Below are 19,589 nucleotides of genomic sequence, written 5' to 3'. Positions count from 1 at the left end.
CACTGTCGCAGAAAATGAATGGAGAGGGCAAGTCCAGTAATGTATTAGCACCAAAAAGGCCTCTGAGTGGTATTCTATTGCTGGGACCAATTGGAAAATCGAGGAAACTTCTAGCAAACATCTGTTCTGCCAGCCAGTCAGTGTACTGAACAGTGTATACTGACTAATCACTATACTGTACTATATAAGCATGGGATGTCTCCCTATAGACACAGTCAACCGTGTGTAACTCTTAGGGTGTGAACATAGAGTAAAAACAGCTTATATCAGGGTAACTGCCTTTATGTAGCCCTTCAATTGCACAAAATCATATCTGATTGAGTTTGAAGTGGTCTCTGGTTGATTGCCTCACAATCGTTAACAACTTTCCAACAACTGGCTTTTGGCAAGATAAAAATAGCATTGATCTTACACAAAAGGTCATCCATCAGTGTAACAACTCAGCACTGTATTTGTGTCTCTATATTTGTCTTCCCCTGAGAGGAAGGCTGTTAATAAGACACTTTTCTATCTTGTTGTTTAGTGAAGAGGCATCACAGACACGTGTACGTCTTGGAGATGCTAACTTGTGCATGTCAATAACCAGTGCTTGTAAAAGTACACAATTGCTATACCTTTGTAAAAGTAAAGATACCTTAATTGAAAATGACTCAAGTAAAAGTGAATGTCACTCAGTAAAACACTACTGGAGTAAAGGTTTAGCTGGTTTTAAATATACGTAAGTATAAAAAATGTAATGTAATTGCTCAAATATACTTAAGTATCAAAAGTAAAAGTATAAATAATTTCAAATTCCTTATATTAAGCAAACCAGACAGCACCATTTTCTTGTTCTTAAGCCAGGGGCACACTCCAAAAACTCATAATTTACAAACTAAGCATATGTGTTTAGTGAGTCCGCCAGATCAGCGGCAGTAGGGATGACCAGGGATGTTCTCTTGATAAGTGTGTGAATTGGACCAATTTTCTGTCCTGCTAAGCATTCAAAATAGAATGAGTAATTTGGGTGTAATAAAGTACACTATGTTCTTTATGAATGTAGAAGTAAAAGTTGTCAAAAATATAAATAGTAAAGTAAAATACAGATACCCCCAAAATCTACTTAAGTAGTACTTTAAAGTATTTTCACTGAAGTACTTTACACCAAGGGCAATAACTATGTGCATGTATGGCATTGCTCAGACAGGGACACAAAAGAAGACTGGTGGCTGGTATTAAGCATTAGGTCCCAATTGGTTTAGTCATTATATTTCTGGGCACACTCCATTCTCTCTAAATATGGAAATGTCACTGAGTGCAGTAATTGGTCTTTAGATAGATAGACAGATTTGGTATGCATATTCAAGTGGCAATACAGTGTGAAAGGAAAACAAAATGTCCCTTCTGTCAGACATGATTATCTGTGTAAGACATCAATACTGTAAAAATCATATTTGTGATTGTGGTGATGCATTATATTCACATTTTTAGACATTAAATTAGTAATCCTCCCTCTCTCTGGGGTTTGTCTTAAAGTTGTGCTTTACGGAGACTTAGACAATGCTAGTATAACAGTATCCATAGAGCCCTTTATAAGATCATTATTTAAACAAATACTCTTGATTCTGCTGATGTTTAACATTATTTCAGCTAAGAAGGCACCAGACAGATGCCAACTTGGGTATCACATTGCGTTATTGTGATTTATTGTGATTTTTTTTTTTAATCTACACAAAATAGTCCATAATATCAAAGTGTAAAGCAAATTTTACAAAAAATATTTTTTTTTTACAAATTAATAAAAATGTAATATCTCAAATATAGTATTTTTATTTAGGCAACCTAAATTAGTTCAGGAGGAACATTTGGCTTTACAAATTACATAATAAGTTACATAGGCTCACTCTGTGTGAAATAATAGGGGTTGACATGATTTTTAAAAACGACTACTCCTTCCTCTGTCCCCCATACATACAACATCTGTAGGGTCCCTCAGTCATATACTGAATTTCAAGAACAGATACAACTACAAAGACCAGGGAGTTTTTCGAATGCCTCATAAAGAAAGGCAGTGATTGGTAGATGAGTAACAATAACAAATCAGATATTGAATAACTATTTAAGCATGGTCAAGTTAATAATGATGATGTGGATGATGCATTAAACCACCCAGACACATCAAAGATGCAGTCATCCTTCTGAACTGAACTGCAGGACAGGAAGGAAACTGCTCAGGGATGTCACCATGAGGCCATTGGTGATTTTAAAACAGCTACAGAGTTCAATGGCTGTGATGGGAGAAAACTGAAAATGGATCAACAACACGGTAGTGACCTAAATGACAGAGTGAAAATAATAAAAATATATCGAATCTAAATATTCCAAAACATGCATCCTGTATGCAACAAGGCACTAAAGTGATACTACAAAAAAAACATGTCAAAGGAATACACTTTTTGGCCTAAATCCAAAGCCTTATGTTTTGGGCAAATCCAACACACAACATCATTGAGTAACAGCCTCCTTATTTTCAAGCATGGTGTTGGCTGCATCATGGTATGGGTATGGTTGACATCAGCAAAGACCAGGGAGTTTTTCAGGATAAAAATAAACGGGATGAAGGCCAAGCACAGGCAAAATCCTAGAGGAAACCCTGCTTCAGTCTGCTTTATCTCAATCTCTTCATTAAAAGACTCATCATGGACACTCTTACTGACAGTTGTGGCTGCTTTGCGTAATGTATTGTTGTCTCTACCTTCTTACCCTTTGTGCTTTTGTCTGTGCCCAATAATGTTTGTACCACGTTTTGTGCTGCTGCCATGTTGTGTTGATTCCATGTTGTTGTCATGTTGTGTTGCTACCATGCTATGTTGTCATGTGTTGCTGCCTTGCTATGTTGTTGTCTAAGGTCTCTCTTTATGTTGTGTTGTGTTGTCTCTCTTCTCATGATGTGTGTTTTGTCCAGTATTTTTATTGTATTTTTTTATTTTTAATCCCAGCCCTCATCCCCGCAGGAGGGCCTTTTGCCTTTTGGTAGGCCGTCATTGTAAATAAAAATGTGTTCTTAACTGACTTGCCAAGATAAATAAAGGTTAAATTTAAAAAAAAACAATAAAAAAAAACTCCAGACACTGGGAGGAATTTACATTTCAGCAGGACAATAACCTACAAAACTAGGCCAAATATACAGTGCAGTTGGAAAGTATTCAGACTTTATCCCCTAGACTTTATCCACATTTTGTTACGTTACAGCCTTATTCTAAAATTGATTAAAAATAAATGTCCTCATCAATCTACACACAATACCCCATAATGACAAAGTACATTTTTGTTGTTGAAATTTTAGACTTTGCTATTAGACTCGAAATTGAGCTCAGGTGCATCCTGTTTTCATTGATCATCCTTAAGATGTTTCTACAACTTGACTGGAGTCCACCTGTGGTAAATTCAATTGATTGGACATGATTTGGAAACGCACCCACCTGTCTATATAAGGTCCCACAGTTGAGAGTGCATGTCAGAGCAAAAACCAAGTCATGAGGTGAAAGGAATTATCCGTTGAACTCCGAGACAGGATTGTGTCAAGGCACAGATCTGGAAAAGGGTACCAAAAAAGGTCTGCAGCATTGAAGGTCCTCAAGAACACAGTGGCCTCCATCATTATTAAATGGAAGAAGTTTGGAACCTCCAAGACTGTTCCAAGAGCTGGCCGTCCGGCCAAACTGAGCAACCGGAAGGGCCTTGGTCAGGGAGGTGACCAAAAACCCGGTGGTCACTCTGACAGAGCTCCAGTTCCTCTGTGGAGATGGGAGAACCAGAAGGACAACAATCTCTGCAGCCCTCCACCAATCAGGCCTTTATGGTGTAGTTGCCTGACAGAAGCCACTCCGCAGTAAAAGACACATGACAGCCCGCTTGGAGTTTGCCAAAAGGCATCTAAAGGACTCTCAGACCATGAGAAACAAGATTCTCTGGTCTGATGAAACCAAGATTGAACTCTTTGGCCTGAATGCCAAGCGTCAGGTCTGGAGGAAACCTGGCACCATCCCTACGGTGGAACATGGTGGTGGCAGCATCATGATGGGCGGCAGGTAGCCTAGTGGTTAGAGCATTGGGCCAGTAACCGAAAGGTTGCTAGATCGAATCCCCGAGCTGGTAAGGTAAAAATCTGTCGTTCTGTCCCTGAACAAGGCAGTTAACCTACTGTTCGTAGTCCGTCATTCTAAATAAGAATTTGTTCTTAACTGACTTGCTTAAATAAAGGTTAAATAAAAATGTGTGGATGCTTTTCAGCGGCAGGGACTGGGAGACTAGTCAGGATCGAGGGAAAGATGAACGGAGCAAAGTACAGAAAGATCCTCAATGAAAACCTGCTCAGGACCTCAGACTAGGGCGAAGGTTCACCTTCCAACAAGGCAATGACCCTAAGCACACAGCCTTAGACATTAAATTATGTGAAATAATAGGGGTTGACAAGTCTCTGAATGTCCTTGAGTGGCCCAGCCAGAGCCCGGGCTTAAAACCGATTGAACATCTCTGGAGAGACCTGAAAATAGCTGCGCAGCGATGCTCCCCATTTGTATTTGTATTTATTATGGATCCCCATTAGCTGCTGCCAAAGCAGCAGCTACTCTTCCTGGGGTCCAGCAAAGTTAAGGCAGTTTTTACAATTTTAAAAACATTCCAATACATTCACAGATTTCACAACACACTGTGTGCCCTCATGCCCCTACTCTACCACGACCACATAGCTACAGTACTAAATCCATGTGAATGTACAGTGAGGGGAAAAAAGTATTTGATCTCCTGCTGATTTTGTACGTTTGCCCACTGACAAAGAAATGATCAGTCTATAATTTTAATGGTAGGTTTATTTGAACAGTGAGAGACAGAATAACAACAAAAAAATCCAGAAAAACACATGTCAAAAATGTTATAAAATGATTTGAATTTTAATGAGAGAAATAAGTATTTGACCCAAATCAAATTTATTTATATAGCCCTTCGTACATCAGCTGATATCTCAAAGTGCTGTACAGAAACCCAGCCTAAAACCCCAAACAGCAAGCAATGCATGTGAAAGAAGCACGGTGGCTAGGAAAAACTCCCTAGAAAGGCCAAAACCTAGGAAGAAACCTAGAGAGGAACCAGGCTATGAGGGGTGGCCAGTCCTCTTCTGGCTGTGCCGGGTGGATATTATAACAGAACATGGTCAAGATGTTAAAATGTTCATAAATGACCAGCATGGTCAAATAATAATAATCATAGTAGTTGTCGAGGGTGCAACAAGCACGTCCGGTGAACAGGTCAGGGTTCCATAGCCGCAGGCAGAACAGTTGAAACTGGAGCAGCAGCACGGCCAGGTGGACTGGGGACAGCAAGGAGTCATCATGCCAGGTAGTCCTGAGGCATGGTCCTAGGGCTCAGGTCCTCCGAGAGAAAGAAAGAAAGAAAGAAAGAAAGAAAGAAAGAGAGAATTAGAGAGAGCATATTTAAATTCACACAGGACACCGGATAAGACATGAGAAATACTCCAGATGTAACAGACTGACCCTAGCCCCCCCGACACATAAACTACTGCAGCATAAATACTGGAGGCTGAAACAGGAGGGATCAGAAGACACTGTGGCCCCATCCGATGATACCCCCAGACAGGGCCAAACAGGCAGGATATAACCCCGCCCACTTTGCCAAAGCACAGCCCCCACACCACTAGAGGGATGTCTCCAACCACCAACTTACCGTCCTAAGACAAGGCCGAGTATAGCCCACAAAGATCTCCGCCACGGCACAACCCAAGGGGGGGGGGGCGCCAACCCAGACAGGAAGACCACGTCAGTGACTCAACCCACTCAAGTGACGCACCCCTCCCATGGACGGCATGGAAGAACACCAGTAAGCCAGTGACTCAGCCCCTATAATAGGATTAGAGGCAGAGAATCCCAGTGGAGAGAGGGGAACCGGCAAGGCAGAGACAGCAAGGGCGGTTCGTTGCTCCAGCCTTTCCGTTCACCTTCACACCCCTGGGCCAGACTATACTTAATCATAGGACCTACTGAAGAGATAAGTCTTCAGTAAAGACTTAAAGGTTGAGACTGAGTCTGCGTCTCTCACATGGGTAGGCAGACCATTCCATAAAAATGGAGCTCTATAGGAGAAAGCCCTACCTCCAGCCGTTTGCTTAGAAATTCTAGGGTCAAAAACATTATAGACTGATCATTTCTTTGTCAGTGGGCAAACGTACAAAATCAGCAGGGGATCAAATACTTTTTTCCCCTCACTATATAGTGGGTATGTTATCGTGTGTGTGTGTATGCATGTGTCTGTGTATATGTGTGTGTGTGTGTATATGCAATGTTTGTGTTGCTTCACAGCCCCCGCTGTTCCATACGTTTTTTTTCTTCAGTTTTTTTTTAAATCTAATTTTACTGCTTGCATCAGTTACTTGATGTGGAATAGAGTTCCATGAAGTCATGGCTCTATGTAGTACTGTGTGCCTCCCATAGACTGTTCTGGACTTGGAGATTGTGAAGAGACCTCTTGTGGCATGTCTTGTGGGGTATGCATGGGTGTATGAGCTGTGTACCAGTAGTTTAGACAGACAGCTCGGTACATTCAACATGTCAATACCTCTCATAAATAAAAGTGAGCCAGGAGAGATTGACATGCATATTATTAATCTTAGCTCTCTGTGTACATCCAAGGGCCAGCTGTAAGCCAATTGAATTTTACTAAGACATTTTGTGGCACTTGACCACACGACTGAACAGTAGCCAAGGTGCAACAAAACTAGGGCCTGTAGCACCTGCCTTGTTGATAGTGTTGTTAAGAAGGCAGAGCGTCACTCTATTATAGACAGACTTCTCCCCATCTTAGCTACTACTGCATCAATATGTTTTGACCATGACAGTTTACAATCTAGGGTTACTCCAAGCAGTTTAGTCATCTCATCTTGCTCAATTTCCACATTATTTATTACAAGATTTAGTTGAGGTTTAGTGAGTGTTTTGTTCCAAAGACAATGCTTTTAGTTTTACAAATATTTAGGGCTAACTTATTACTTGCCACCCACTCTGAAACTAACAGCAGCTCTTTGTTGAGTGTTGCAGTCATTTCAGTTGCTGTAGTAGCTGACGTGTATAGTGTTGAGTCATCTGCATACATAGACACTCTGGCTTTACTCAAAGTCAGTGGCATGTCATTAGTAAAAATTTAAAAAAGCAACGTGCCTAAACAGCTACCCTTGGGAATTCCTGATTCTAAGTGGATTATATTTGAGAGGCTTCCATTAAAGAACACCCTCTGTGTTCTGTTAGATAAATAACTCTTTATCCACATTATAGCAGGGTGTGTAAAGCCATAACACGTACGTTTTTCCAGCAGCAGACTATGATCGATAATGTCAAAAGCTGCACTGAAGTCTAACAAGACAGCCCCCTCAATCATTTTATCATCAATTTCTCTCAGCCAATCATCAGTCATTTGTGTAAGTGCTGTGCTTGTTGAGTGTCCTTTTCTATAAGTGTGCTGAAATTCTGTTGTCAATTTGTTTACTGTGAAATATCATTGTATCTGGTCAAACACCATTTTTTCCAGAAGTTTACTAAGGGTTGGTAACAGGCTGATTGGTTGATTATTTGAGCCAGTAAAAGGGGCTTTACTATTCTTGGGTAGTGGAATGACTTAAGCTTCCCTCCAGGCCTGAGGGCACACGCTCTCTGGTAGGCTTAAATTGAAGATGTGACAAATAGGAGTGGCAATATTGTCAGCTATTATCCTCAGTAATTTTCCATTCAGATTGTCAGACCCCGGTGGCTTGTCATTGTTGATAGACAACAATAATTTTTTCACCTTTTCCACACTGACTACGGAATTCAAAAGTACAATTCTTCTCTTTCATAATTTGGTCCGATATACTTGGATGTATAGTGTCAGCATTTGTTGCTGGCATGTCATCCCTAAGTTTGCTTATCTTGCCAATGAAAAAGTCATTAAAGTAGTTGGCAATATCATTCAACCTGGCAGAGCTTGAGAGGAGAGGATCTGCAGGAAAGAATAGAAGAAACTTCCCAAATACTGGTGTGCCAAGCTTGTAGCGTCATACCCAAAAAGACTCGAGGCTGTAATTGCTGCCTAAGGTGCTTCAACAAAGTACTGAGTAAAGGGTATGAATACTTATGTAAATGTAATATTTCCATTTTTTGTTATTGTAATAAATTTGCAAACATTTCTAAAAATCAGTTTTTGCTTTGTCATTATGGGGTATTATGTGTAGATTGATGAGGGGGAAAAAAATATTGAATCAATTTTAGAATAAGGCTGTAATGTAACAAAATGTGGAAAAAGTTAAGAGGTCTGTATACTTTCCGAATGCACTCTAGGTACCGGAGTGGTTTATACCTGACGTGGTCCAAAATCTATAAGTGGTACCATGTCACCGTATTAAACTACATTATCAAATAAATAATTTCTAAGTATATTAACAAATACTCTATTGTCAGATAACATTTTGCATGCCTTTCATTCACATATACAGTACTCCACAATCACCCAACCTCAACCCAATTGAGATGATTTGGGATGAGTTGGACCGAAGAGTAAAGGAAAAGCAGCTAACAAGTGTTCAGCATATGTGGGAACTCCTTCAAGACTGTTGGAAAAGCATTCCAGGTGAAGCTGGTTGAGAGAATGCCAAGAGTGTGTAAAGCTGTCATCAAGACAAAGGGTGGCTACTTTGAAGAATCTGAAATATAAAATATATTTTAAATTGTTTAACACTTTTTTTGGTTACTACAGCGTTATTTCATAGTTTTGATGTCTTCACTATTATTCTACAATGTAGAAAAACCCTTGAATGAGTAGGTGTGTCCAAACTTTTGACTGGTGCTGTATTTACAGAGTTACATTAACATTTCAGTAATTTAGCAGACGGTGTTATTCATAGCGACATACAACGCATTCATCTTCAGTACTATAGCAAGGTGAGACAATCACAAATCACAGGACGGACAAGAGACCAGAGGTGACAAAACGGATTGCTCAGGTTGGGGTGTAGGTTTTGAGCATAGCCTGAAGGTACGGAAGGTCTGCTCCGTAGGCAAGCACCATGGTCTTGTAGTGGATGCAAGATTTGACTGGAAGCCAGCAGTGTGCGGAGGACCAGGGTGTCATGGGAGAATTTGGGAAGGTTGAACACCAAGCGGGCTGTGGCGTTCTGGATGACTTGCAGGGGTTTGATGGCACAAGCGGGGTGCCCAGCCAACAGAGAGTTGCAGAGTTTCAAAAGGAAACCCCATCGGTTCCTATAAGTTAGAACAACTAACACCATTTCTTGATGGGTGACAGTTGATGTTCTGGTTGTGGGTGGATAAGAGATGCATTATCCAACACAATCATCAACCAAAGGTGGTTATCTAAGTCCTGTTAGGTTTACAAGATAAGTTTAGTCTCCACTGTTGTCTGTCGCTGTTTTATCAAACAGCAAAATACAGACCCACGATTCTAATTTAACCACACTTGTCATGCCTCTTAATCTCCCAGTTCAAACAGTATGGGCCATGACAAGCAAATGTGAAGCAAACAGAAGGTGCGTCTCTCGGTCCTTGGCATCCCGGGGTGACATTGGGACAGCGAGTAGTGTGACTTGAGTCCTGCTTAATCAAAAGAGCAAGCTAGAGCGAGGACAGCGAGTGAATCCACATTACATTACATTTTAGTAATTTACAGTTAGTGCATGCATTTTAAGGTAGCTGGGTGAGACAACCACCTATCAAATTAAATGTTATGTTTCATTTGCTTTGTAAACAACAAGTGTAGACTAACAGTGAAATGCGTACTTACGGGCCCCTCCCAACAACGCAGAGAGCAGAATCGGTCAGGAGCCTGTAAAATTGAATCGGTCAGGAGCCTGTATCCACTGCAGTGCGATCTCACCATCTCAGTCATAGTATGTCAAATTTTTCCTCAATAAAGTCAGTGCTAGTAAGAAAAGACAAGTGCAGGTGTTATTAATCACACGATTCATCCCACACGGAGTTAATCACATGTACGTTAATCACATCTTCTAGGGCAGTCGTTCTCAAACCTCTTCTCGGGGAACCCCAGCCGTTAACTATTCCACACCTAACACACCTGATTCAACTTGTCAGCTAATCATCAAGCCCTTGATTAGGTGAATCAGGTGAGCTAGTTCAAGGCTACAACAACATTATAAAACGTCTGGGGGTCCCCAAGAACCACTGCTCTACGGTAGCCCCATCGGAGAGAGTATTTCTTGTGGAAAACCAAAGTTATAAGTCTATTTTTCCTACCTGCTGGTCTAATATCTCCCCAGTCCCCTCCTCGTGTCAGAAGATATGAAAGAGGCCTCGAGTGAGCTGTGTCATAGGTTGAAACGGGTGTTGACTCACACATCCTGGTCCCTGGTGAGGAAGGGTTGTTATGGAGAGAGATCATTGTGCTTGGTGAGGGAGGGTTGTTATGGAGAGAGATCCTGGTCCCTGGTGAGGGAGGGTTGTTATGGAGAGAGATCCTGGTCCCTGGTGAGGGAGGGTTGTTATGGAGAGAGATCCTGGTCCCTGGTGAGGGAGGGTTGTTATGGAGAGAGATCCTGGTCCCTGGTGAGGGAGGGTTGTTAAGGAGAGAGATCCTGGTCCCTGGTGAGGGAGGGTTGTTAAGGAGAGAGATCCTGGTCCCTGGTGAGGGAGGGTTGTTAAGGAGAGAGATCCTGGTGCCTGGTGAGGGAGGGTTGTTATGGAGAGAGATCCTGGTGCCTGGTGAGGGAGGGTTGTTATGGAGAGAGATCCTGGTCCCTGGTGAGGGAGGTTCGTTATGGAGAGAGATCCTGGTCCCTGGTGAGGGAGGTTCGTTATGGAGAGAGATCCGGGTCCCTGGTGAGGGAGGGTTGTTATGGAGAGAGATCCTGGTCCCTGGTGAGGGAGGGTTGTTATGGAGAGAGATCCTGGTGCCTGGTGAGTGAGGGTTGTTATGGAGAGAGATCCTGGTCCCTGATGAGGGAGGTTCGTTATGGAGAGAGATTCTGGTCCCTGGTGAGGGAGGTTCGTTATGGAGAGAGATCCTGGTCCCTGGTGAGGGAGGTTCGTTATGGAGAGAGATCCTGGTCCCTGGTGAGGGAGGTTCGTTATGGAGAGAGATCCTGGTCCCTGGTGAGGGAGGGTTGTTATGGAGAGAGATCCTGGTCCCTGGTGAGGGAGGGTTGTTATGGACAGAGACACAGTAGGTGGACTCTGGGATAAGGGCATTGTATTATCCCAGGTAAGTAGAATGCCACAATAGGACACAGGTTGGTAATCTTTTCAGAAGCATTGATCCCCACTCCACCCCCCAAGCCTGGATGACAAGCAACCAGGTAGAACACAGACTGTGCACGGAGGGCAGACAGATAAACCATACATTTGAAAAGGCAGATCGAATGAGCCATTTGTCTTAATATCATACGTAGCTTCTACAATAATAACATTGTACTATAAAGGGCCTAGAAAAAACACAGAGAAACTGAAGCAACCGAAGAAAACTGAAACGGATCTCTCGCCTACCAGATGATGTGCTTGATGTCCTTGGACATAAATTAGCTTCTAATAGAAATAAATGTTGCATGAGTGAGTTAACCAATCAGAGTGCATGAGTGAGTTAAACAATCAGTTTTGTGCATCTGTACATAGATGGGAAGTGATGGGCATTAGTCCAACTATGTGTAGAGGTGAATTGATGGGCATTCTGCCATCTATGGATCCTTTGACGTATTAGGCTCCCACTATTTGTTTTACAGTAGCCATAGCAACATCGCCACAGATGAAGATATCTCTTTTAGGGCACGTACATCATCATCAGACAAACATGACAAATACGATGACTCCACCCCACTGAGTGAAAAACTCCAGCAGTACCATGGGGATATCAGGCTGTATCGCAACCAGTCGTGATTGGGAGTCCAATAGGGCGGCAATTGGCCCAGTGTCGTCCGGGTTTGGCCGGTATAGGCCGTCATTGTAAATAAGAATTTGTTCTTAAGTGACTTGCTTAATTCAATTATCGTAAAAAATTAAAAATCCTGATAAGAAATATCACATTCATTTATAGCCAATCATTTACATGTTATTTTTCAAGACAGGACTGGGTATTTACAGTAGTATGACACACACTGGATACTTATAGAAATATGTTAGATGTCATTCTACATGCTTTTTGTCCTCAATGCATTTGATGTCCTCTGAAAGCCCATCAGTATATCAGTGGTGGTTGGGATGAGGATGGGTGTCCTACAGACAGTAAGGATGAATAGGAGTCCCCGGGAAGCAGAGTGGAGGAGTGTTGTCTGACATCTATAACAACCCCCAAAGATGAGACAAATTTCCACTTTAAGAACCACTTAACTGTAGACAAAACAAGCAATTTGTTCCCACCAACTCTGTTAGTAATCTGGAAGACACCTTGGCTGTATATGATTGAGTGTGTGTCATCCTTAGAGGACACCTCCTTGATTGTGGTGTAAACAAAAGAACAATTGTTTGTTGTGCCACAGAAATCCTGTGGGCACAGGGCACCATTTCTGAAATAAAAAATTCAATTCCCAAGGAGTATCTCTGAAATGTGACAGCAGAATGATGGCTTAAGGGCCTAATTCTTCCTCTGGAAAGAAGGGTACAGATTTTAGCTGCAGGCCATTTTCAGAACTTTCCTGATTAAAATAGAACTTCCCCAGATGCTCCGTTGTACAAAATCCAATAGCTGACAAAAAAAATGTTGTACATGAGAAATGTTCACTGTCATATTAGTGTTTTTTTATTTTGTATTTCTTTACTTATATATTGTTTACCTAATACCTATTTTTTACTTAAAAATTGCACTGTTGGTTAGGGCTTGTAAGTAAGCATTTCACTGTAAGGTCTAGTGTAAGGTTGTATTCAGCGCATGTGACAAACTTTGATTTTTAATGTTTTGCTGTTAAAATTGCAGTGTTGCTGGCAGGGCCAAATAATGACAGGCTGTCACACATTTGTACAAACATTTTAATAAGTGTACCAAATCCCGATACATACATTACGTAACATAAATATCAAGTGAAATGATCCTGTCGTTAAGGGGTCAAGTGCTGAAAAGTGTCATGAACAAGCTATAAGGTGCTTTCTAGGTGTCCTACATGGTCATTTAGATGTTTCATCTGTACTTATGGCCATTTGGCCATTGGAGCACTAACAGTACATAGCATTTTACAGCCAATGTTAATTGTGAGTGAAGGGTAAAGAGATAAAAGAACAGTGAAAGACAAGGGAGAGAGAGTGAGGGTACTGGATGGACATGCTTCGATGTCATGACAAAAACCATGCAAGAATGTCTACAACTGTAAAAACGGCACAGTACACAGGGCATACATTTCTAGCAGAAATGTCAGTATTTGTCTTGAGAAAAACTGAAGGCATCATGGAAAAAAACAAATATGGGTTTTGTGTTAGAAAGGTGTTTGAAAATGTTGAAGAGGTTAAAGTATACTCATGATGACTAATGGGTTTGTAGTGGGACAGAGAATAACAATTACACCAAGGGTTATTTTGGGTGGGCTGGGCTCCATGAAAGAGTCAAATATTTAGTGTCACAGCCCTCTGCATAGGCAGACAAACCAGCAGGACAGGAAGAGCAACCAAAAACGCCACGACAGAGGCTGCTCAACAGGACTGTAAATATGATTTATTTATTCACCAGATCACTAGATAATGCTCAAAAGTATTACAGTGAGCTCACACCAAAAAATAAACAGCATAAGTTAAAAAAAGACAACTTTATAACCTCCACCACAACTGAACAGTAAGAAGATTTCAAAGCAAGATAAAAAAAAAATCTGATGGCACCTTAAAAGTTTGTCACAAATAAATAATCAATAGCTTTGACTGACATTCATTTGATGTAATTTGAGTCGAAAATTAGTTTGAAAGTTGAACATTTGTTTTTGACTTCCCATTTGGTGTGGATGGATTCAAATATGAAGTCATTCATCGTTCTGTCTCAGAACCACCTCATTTAGTCCTTTTCCATGGAAACAGGCTGCGGATGGCACTTATGGTCTGAATAAGTATGTAACAGCTAGCCTTTAAAACTAGGCATGCAATCCCATACGACCATGCTTTTAACAGACATACAGTACCAGTCAAAAGCTTGGACAGACCTACTCATTTTGAGGGTTTTGTGAAGACGTCAAAAAAACGATGAAATAACACATATGGAATAATGTAGTAACCAAAAAGTGTTATATAAATCCAAATATATTTTATATTTGAGATTCTTCAAAGTAGCCACCCTTTGCCTTGACAGCTTTGAACACACTTGGCATTCTCTCAACCAGCTTCATGAGGAATGCTTTTCCAACAGTGAAGGAGTTCCCATATATGATGAGCACTTATTAGCTGCTTTTCCTTCACTCTGCGGTCCAATTCATTCCAAACCATCTCAATTGGGTTGAGGTTAGGTGATTGTGGAGGCCAGGTCATCTGATGCAGCACTCCATCACTCTCCTTCTTGGTCAAATAGCCCTTACACACAGCCTGGAGGTCCTGTTGAAAAACAAATGATAGTCCCACTAAGCCCAAACCAGATGGGATGGTGTATTGCTGCGGAATTCTGTGGTAGCCATGCTGGTTAAGTGTGCCTTGAATTCAACATAAATCACTGACAGTGTCACCAGCAAAGCACCCCCACACCTCCTCCTCCATGCTTCACGGTAGGACCACACATGCGGAGATCATCTGTTCACCTACTCTGCGTCTCACAAAGACATGGCGGTTGAAACCCAAAAAATCTCCAATTTGGAGTCATCAGACTAAAGGACAGATTTCCACCGGTCTATTGTCCATTGCTCGTGTTTCTTGTCCCAAGCAAGTCTCTTCTTATTATTGGTGTCCTTTAGTAGTGGTTTCTTTGCAGCAATTTAACCGTGAAGGCTTGATTCACAGTCTCCTCTGAACAGCTGATGTTGAGATGTGTCTGTTACTTGAACTCTATGAAGCATTTATTTGGGCTGCAATTTTTGATGCTGGTAACTCTAATAAACTTATTCTCTGCAGTAGATGTAACTCTGGGTCTTCTTTTCCTGTGGCGGTCCTCACGAGAGCCAGTTTCATCATAGCGCTTGGTTTTTGCGACTGCACTTGAAGAAACGTTCAAAGTTCTTGACATTTTCCACATTGACTGACCTTCGTGTCTTAAATTAATGATGGACTGTCATTTCTCTTTGCTTATTTGAGCTGTTCTTGCCATAATATGGACTTGGTCTTTTACCAGATAGGGATATCGTCTGTATACCACCCCTACCTTGTCACAACACACCTGATTGGCTCAAACGCATTAAGGAAAGAAATTCCACCAATTAACTTTTAACAAGGAACACATGTTAATTAAAATGCATTCCAGGTGACTACCTCATGAAGCTGGTTGGGAGAATGCCAAGAGTGTGCAGAGCTGTCATCAAGGCAAAGGTACTTTGAAGAATCTCAAATATAAAATATATTTTGATTTGTTTAACACTTTTTTGGTTACTACATGATTCCATGTGTTATTTCATAGTTGATGTCTTCACTATTATTCTACGATGTAGAAAATAGTAAAAAATTAAGAAAAACCCTAGAATGAGTAGGTGTGTCCAAACTTTCGACTGATACTGTATACAATCATTGGCAGGAAGACCAAGTACATGATGCTGCTCTGCGAAGAGCTTAAGAGGCTCACTAGCAGATCCCACAACAGGTAAATGTCACTGACTGAGCAAAGCCATAAAACGTAGCTTCCAAACCATTTAACAGTACAAAATCATAAGAAAATGTGGACAACAGACCATGTGTATGTTGTACATCATTAACAACATTGGTATTCCTAACTCAAATGAAGCCACATTGTGTGACTGACCATAAACTTACTGTAAGTTAATTCGATTTTTACTCACATAAACCATTAAAGGGATAGTTCGTGATTTTAGCAGAGGCCCTTTATTTACTTCCCCAGAGTCAGATGAACTCATGGAAGTCCAGTATAAAAGGACGTTAAAAGGTAGTTTCGCGAGCCAAGGCTAACTAGCGTTAGCGCAATGACTGGAAGTTTACGCAAATAGCTAGCATCCAGTCATTGCGCTAACGCTAGATAACAATTGTGCTAATGCTAGTTAATTACTTCCTTAAAACTGCACGCATGTACATACAAATGGTGTCCACGAGTTAATCGGACTCTGGGGAAGTAGATGGAGGTCCTCATTGCCAAAATCCCAAACTACTCCTTTAATGTGTTGAACCCATGACATCTCCAATGATTATGAAAGTATAGGTAGGTACCCTCCATAAAATTCACCATAGAAAATATATCTCTTTGAACAGCTAAAAATGTCCCATTTAATTAATTGGCATTAATACAGGAGTCTGAGGTAATAATGATTGAAATATTGGTATTCCTATGAGAGACTGGCTAGTGAGCTACATATTTGTATTTAGTATGACAGAATGTAATTTTTTTGCTGTAAATCTATATATAAAATCGACATTTCACCAATGAGGGGAAAAAAATATTAACAAAAAGCGATTTCTTTTTCACACAGCACAGGCACATACCGGTATGTATACCCTTCCATCCTAATAAAACCTTAATAAATGAACCCCTGAAAAAACAAACAATCCCTGAATAGAACTAAAAACACACACTAAAAGGTCTCTGAACAGTGGTTGTAAAACTGGAGCTGATAGCTCCAGTGTGTTGGAAGGCTTAGGCAGGCACAGCAGTGTTTTAGGCTAGTTAGATAACATGAGGCACGCTCAGTCAATCTCTGGCATGCACCTGCAACATTTGACCATTCTGCTCTGCTTCTTGGGTTCCCTGAAGCCATCACTGTCCCCTGCGTCCAGCAGTCCATCCTGGTAGTTACCATACTCAGCAATGGCATCCTCCACTCGTGTGATGTAGAGCCAGCAAATGATCACGCCCAAGAACTGCAAACACAAGGAGATTCAGAGTCAGAGATGGAAAATAGGAATCTTGAACTACACCCTTGGGTAAGATGACCTTGCTTTAGCAAGCACTAGTTCAATGTCAAATCAAATTGTATTTGTCACATACACATGGTTAGCAGATGTTAAAACAAATGTAGCAAAATGCGTGAGCTTCTGGTTCTGATTGTACAGTAATATCTAACAGTTCCCCAACAACTATCTAATACACACAAATCTAAAAAGGGGTGAATGAGAATATGTACATGTAAATACTGTAAATTCCGAACTATAAGCCGCAACTTTTTTCCCAGGCTTTGAACCTCGCGGCTTAAACAATGACGCGGCTAATATATGGATTTTTCCCGCTTTCAATTTTTTTTTCTAAAAATAAAAACATTCTGTGACGTGCTCAGTTTTTTGGCGGCACGAAGCTTTCATTAGACCAATCAAATTGCCGAACGGGTTAAGGTCAAACAACTTTTTTGTTTACTGTTTAGATTAAATCGAGCGCTCTCAAACTTCCCATCATTCTGATTACGGTAGTCATTTTGTCACCCTCATCATGGCAAAGACACGGAGAAATGCATATGATGCAGCTTTCAAGTTGAAGGGCGATTGATCTGGCTGTTGGAAAAGGAAATAGAGCTGCTGCACGGGAGCTTGGTCTTAATGAGTCGATGATAAGACGTTGGAAACAGCAGCGTGAGGAATTGACTCAGTGCAAAAAGACAACTAAAGCTTACTGCTAATTTTACATTTTTTGTTACAAGCCGTGTTTCGTTAAAACCTATTTATTTTTGTTACAAGCCGTGTTTTGTTAAAGCCTGTGTAAAGTTCATTTGTTTCAATGTACCGGTAGGCACCTTCGGCTTATAGACATGTGCGGCTTATTTATGTTCAAAATAATATATTTTTTTAAATTCTGTGGGTGCGGTTTATATTCAGGTGCGCTTAATAGTCCGGAAATTACGGTATATGGATGAGCGATGGCCGAGCGGCATAGGCAAGGTGCAATAGATGGTATAAAATACAGTATATACATATGAGTAATGTAAGATACGTAAACATTATTAAAGTGGCATTATTTAAAGTGGCATTGTTTAAAGTGACTAGTGATCCATTTGTTAAAGTGGCCAGTGATTGGGTCTCCATGTAGGCAGCAGCCTCTTGGAGTTGGTGATAGCTGTTAGGCAGTCTGACGGCCTTGAGATAGAAGTTGTTCTTCAGTCTCTCGGTCCCAGCTTCGATGCACCTGTACTGACCTCGCCTTCTGGATGGTAGTGGTGTGAACAGGCAGTGGCTCGGGTGGTTGTCTTTGATGATCTTTTTTGCCTTCCTGTGACATCGGGGTGCTATAGGTGTCATGGAGGGCAGGTAGTTTGCCCCCAGTGATGCGTTGTGCAGACCGCACCACCCTCTCGAGAGCCTTGCGGTTGAGGGCGGAGCAATTGCCGTACAGCCCGACAGGATGCTCTCGTTTGTGGATCTGTAAAAGTTAGTCAGGGTTTTGGGTGACAAGCCAAATTTCTTCAGCCTCCTGAGGTTGAAAAGGCGCTGTTGCGCCTTCTTCACCACAATGTCTGTGTGGGTGGACCATTTGAGTTTGTCGTTGATGTGTACGCAGAGGAACTTAAAACTTTCCACCTTCTCCACTGCTGTCCCTTCGATGTGGATAGGGGGGTGCTCCATCTGCTGTTTCCTGAAGTCCACGAGCATCTCCATTGTTTTGTTGACGTTGAGTGAGAAAGATTGGGGTACTTTGGATCTACAGTGCATTACCGACCACTGCCTTTTTTTCTTTGGGGGAGGGGGTTGTCAATAAGCAATTTGTTCTGTCCTTGATACAAAATACATTTCAAAAACTTAAAATAATTGTCTGAAGCATGCATTTAACCAAAAGCACAGACCTGAGACAGACGAGAGCTACAATGATGTATGAACAGACAGCCACAGCTTGTGTTGATTCTAGAGCTTAAGCTACATTATGTTCTCTTACTGCCAGCAGCCCCACAATTTCTATAGCAAATCACACTGCAGAGCATCTGACTTTACTCTTAAGAAGAACTGTGCAGAACGCATGAAATAACCCATACAGTACATCTACACCATGTTGAGGTAAAAAGCTCAGGTTAAGAATGTATGAACAATGACTTTCTTAGACGGTATCCTTATGGGTGTATGTTGAAAGTATTCAACATAACATCAGTAGAAGTGCTGTAGCCAGCAAGTCAAGACAGCTATATCATTTTAGTTTCATAACTCATTGACTGAGGGGTCTGAAACGCAGACATAAAAAAAGTGTCCCCCAAGTCTTGAACAGATGGCTAATCAAATCTAAGGCTGTCTGTCCACTTGTTCAACCTTGGCCTGTTTCAAATAAACAGGTATCTGACAACTTCTAGAAAACGATGTGCACGCTTCAATAAGGCAGAAGTCCATGTGTTGTTGTGATTCTGGATGGCCAGATAGCTAGCAACAATGACAAGAAGTTGCCATGTGAGGAATCGTAGGTGCCTCGTTTCAGCTAGTTTTAGCTTGTCGTTGTCTTGTTTTGAGGTGTTTGAACTGATTTTAGTTTTAACTCAAATTCGCTAACTACTCACTAATTGTAACAATGTATTTGAGAGACAA

The 19,589-nt window shown here is 41.2% G+C and overlaps 1 protein-coding gene across 2 annotated transcripts in view; it reads right to left on the bottom strand.

The window, feature by feature from the left end:
- Positions 1–15,402: 15,402 nt before the first annotated feature.
- Positions 15,403–19,589, bottom strand: part of LOC106589828 (tetraspanin-15) — a 36,438-nt gene continuing 32,251 nt past the window's right edge. For both annotated transcript variants that reach the window (XM_014180213.2, XM_014180212.2), the window contains one exon: positions 15,403–16,958. In XM_014180213.2, the coding sequence (XP_014035688.1) occupies positions 16,785–16,958 (174 nt within the window). In that variant the 3' untranslated portion in view covers positions 15,403–16,784. The remainder of the gene's footprint in view (positions 16,959–19,589) is intronic.

Source organism: Salmo salar, chromosome ssa28, assembly GCF_905237065.1.
Source record: "Salmo salar chromosome ssa28, Ssal_v3.1, whole genome shotgun sequence".
In the NCBI taxonomy this organism is placed as follows: Eukaryota; Metazoa; Chordata; class Actinopteri; order Salmoniformes; family Salmonidae; genus Salmo; species Salmo salar.
This window is presented reverse-complemented; position numbering and strand designations above follow the sequence as displayed.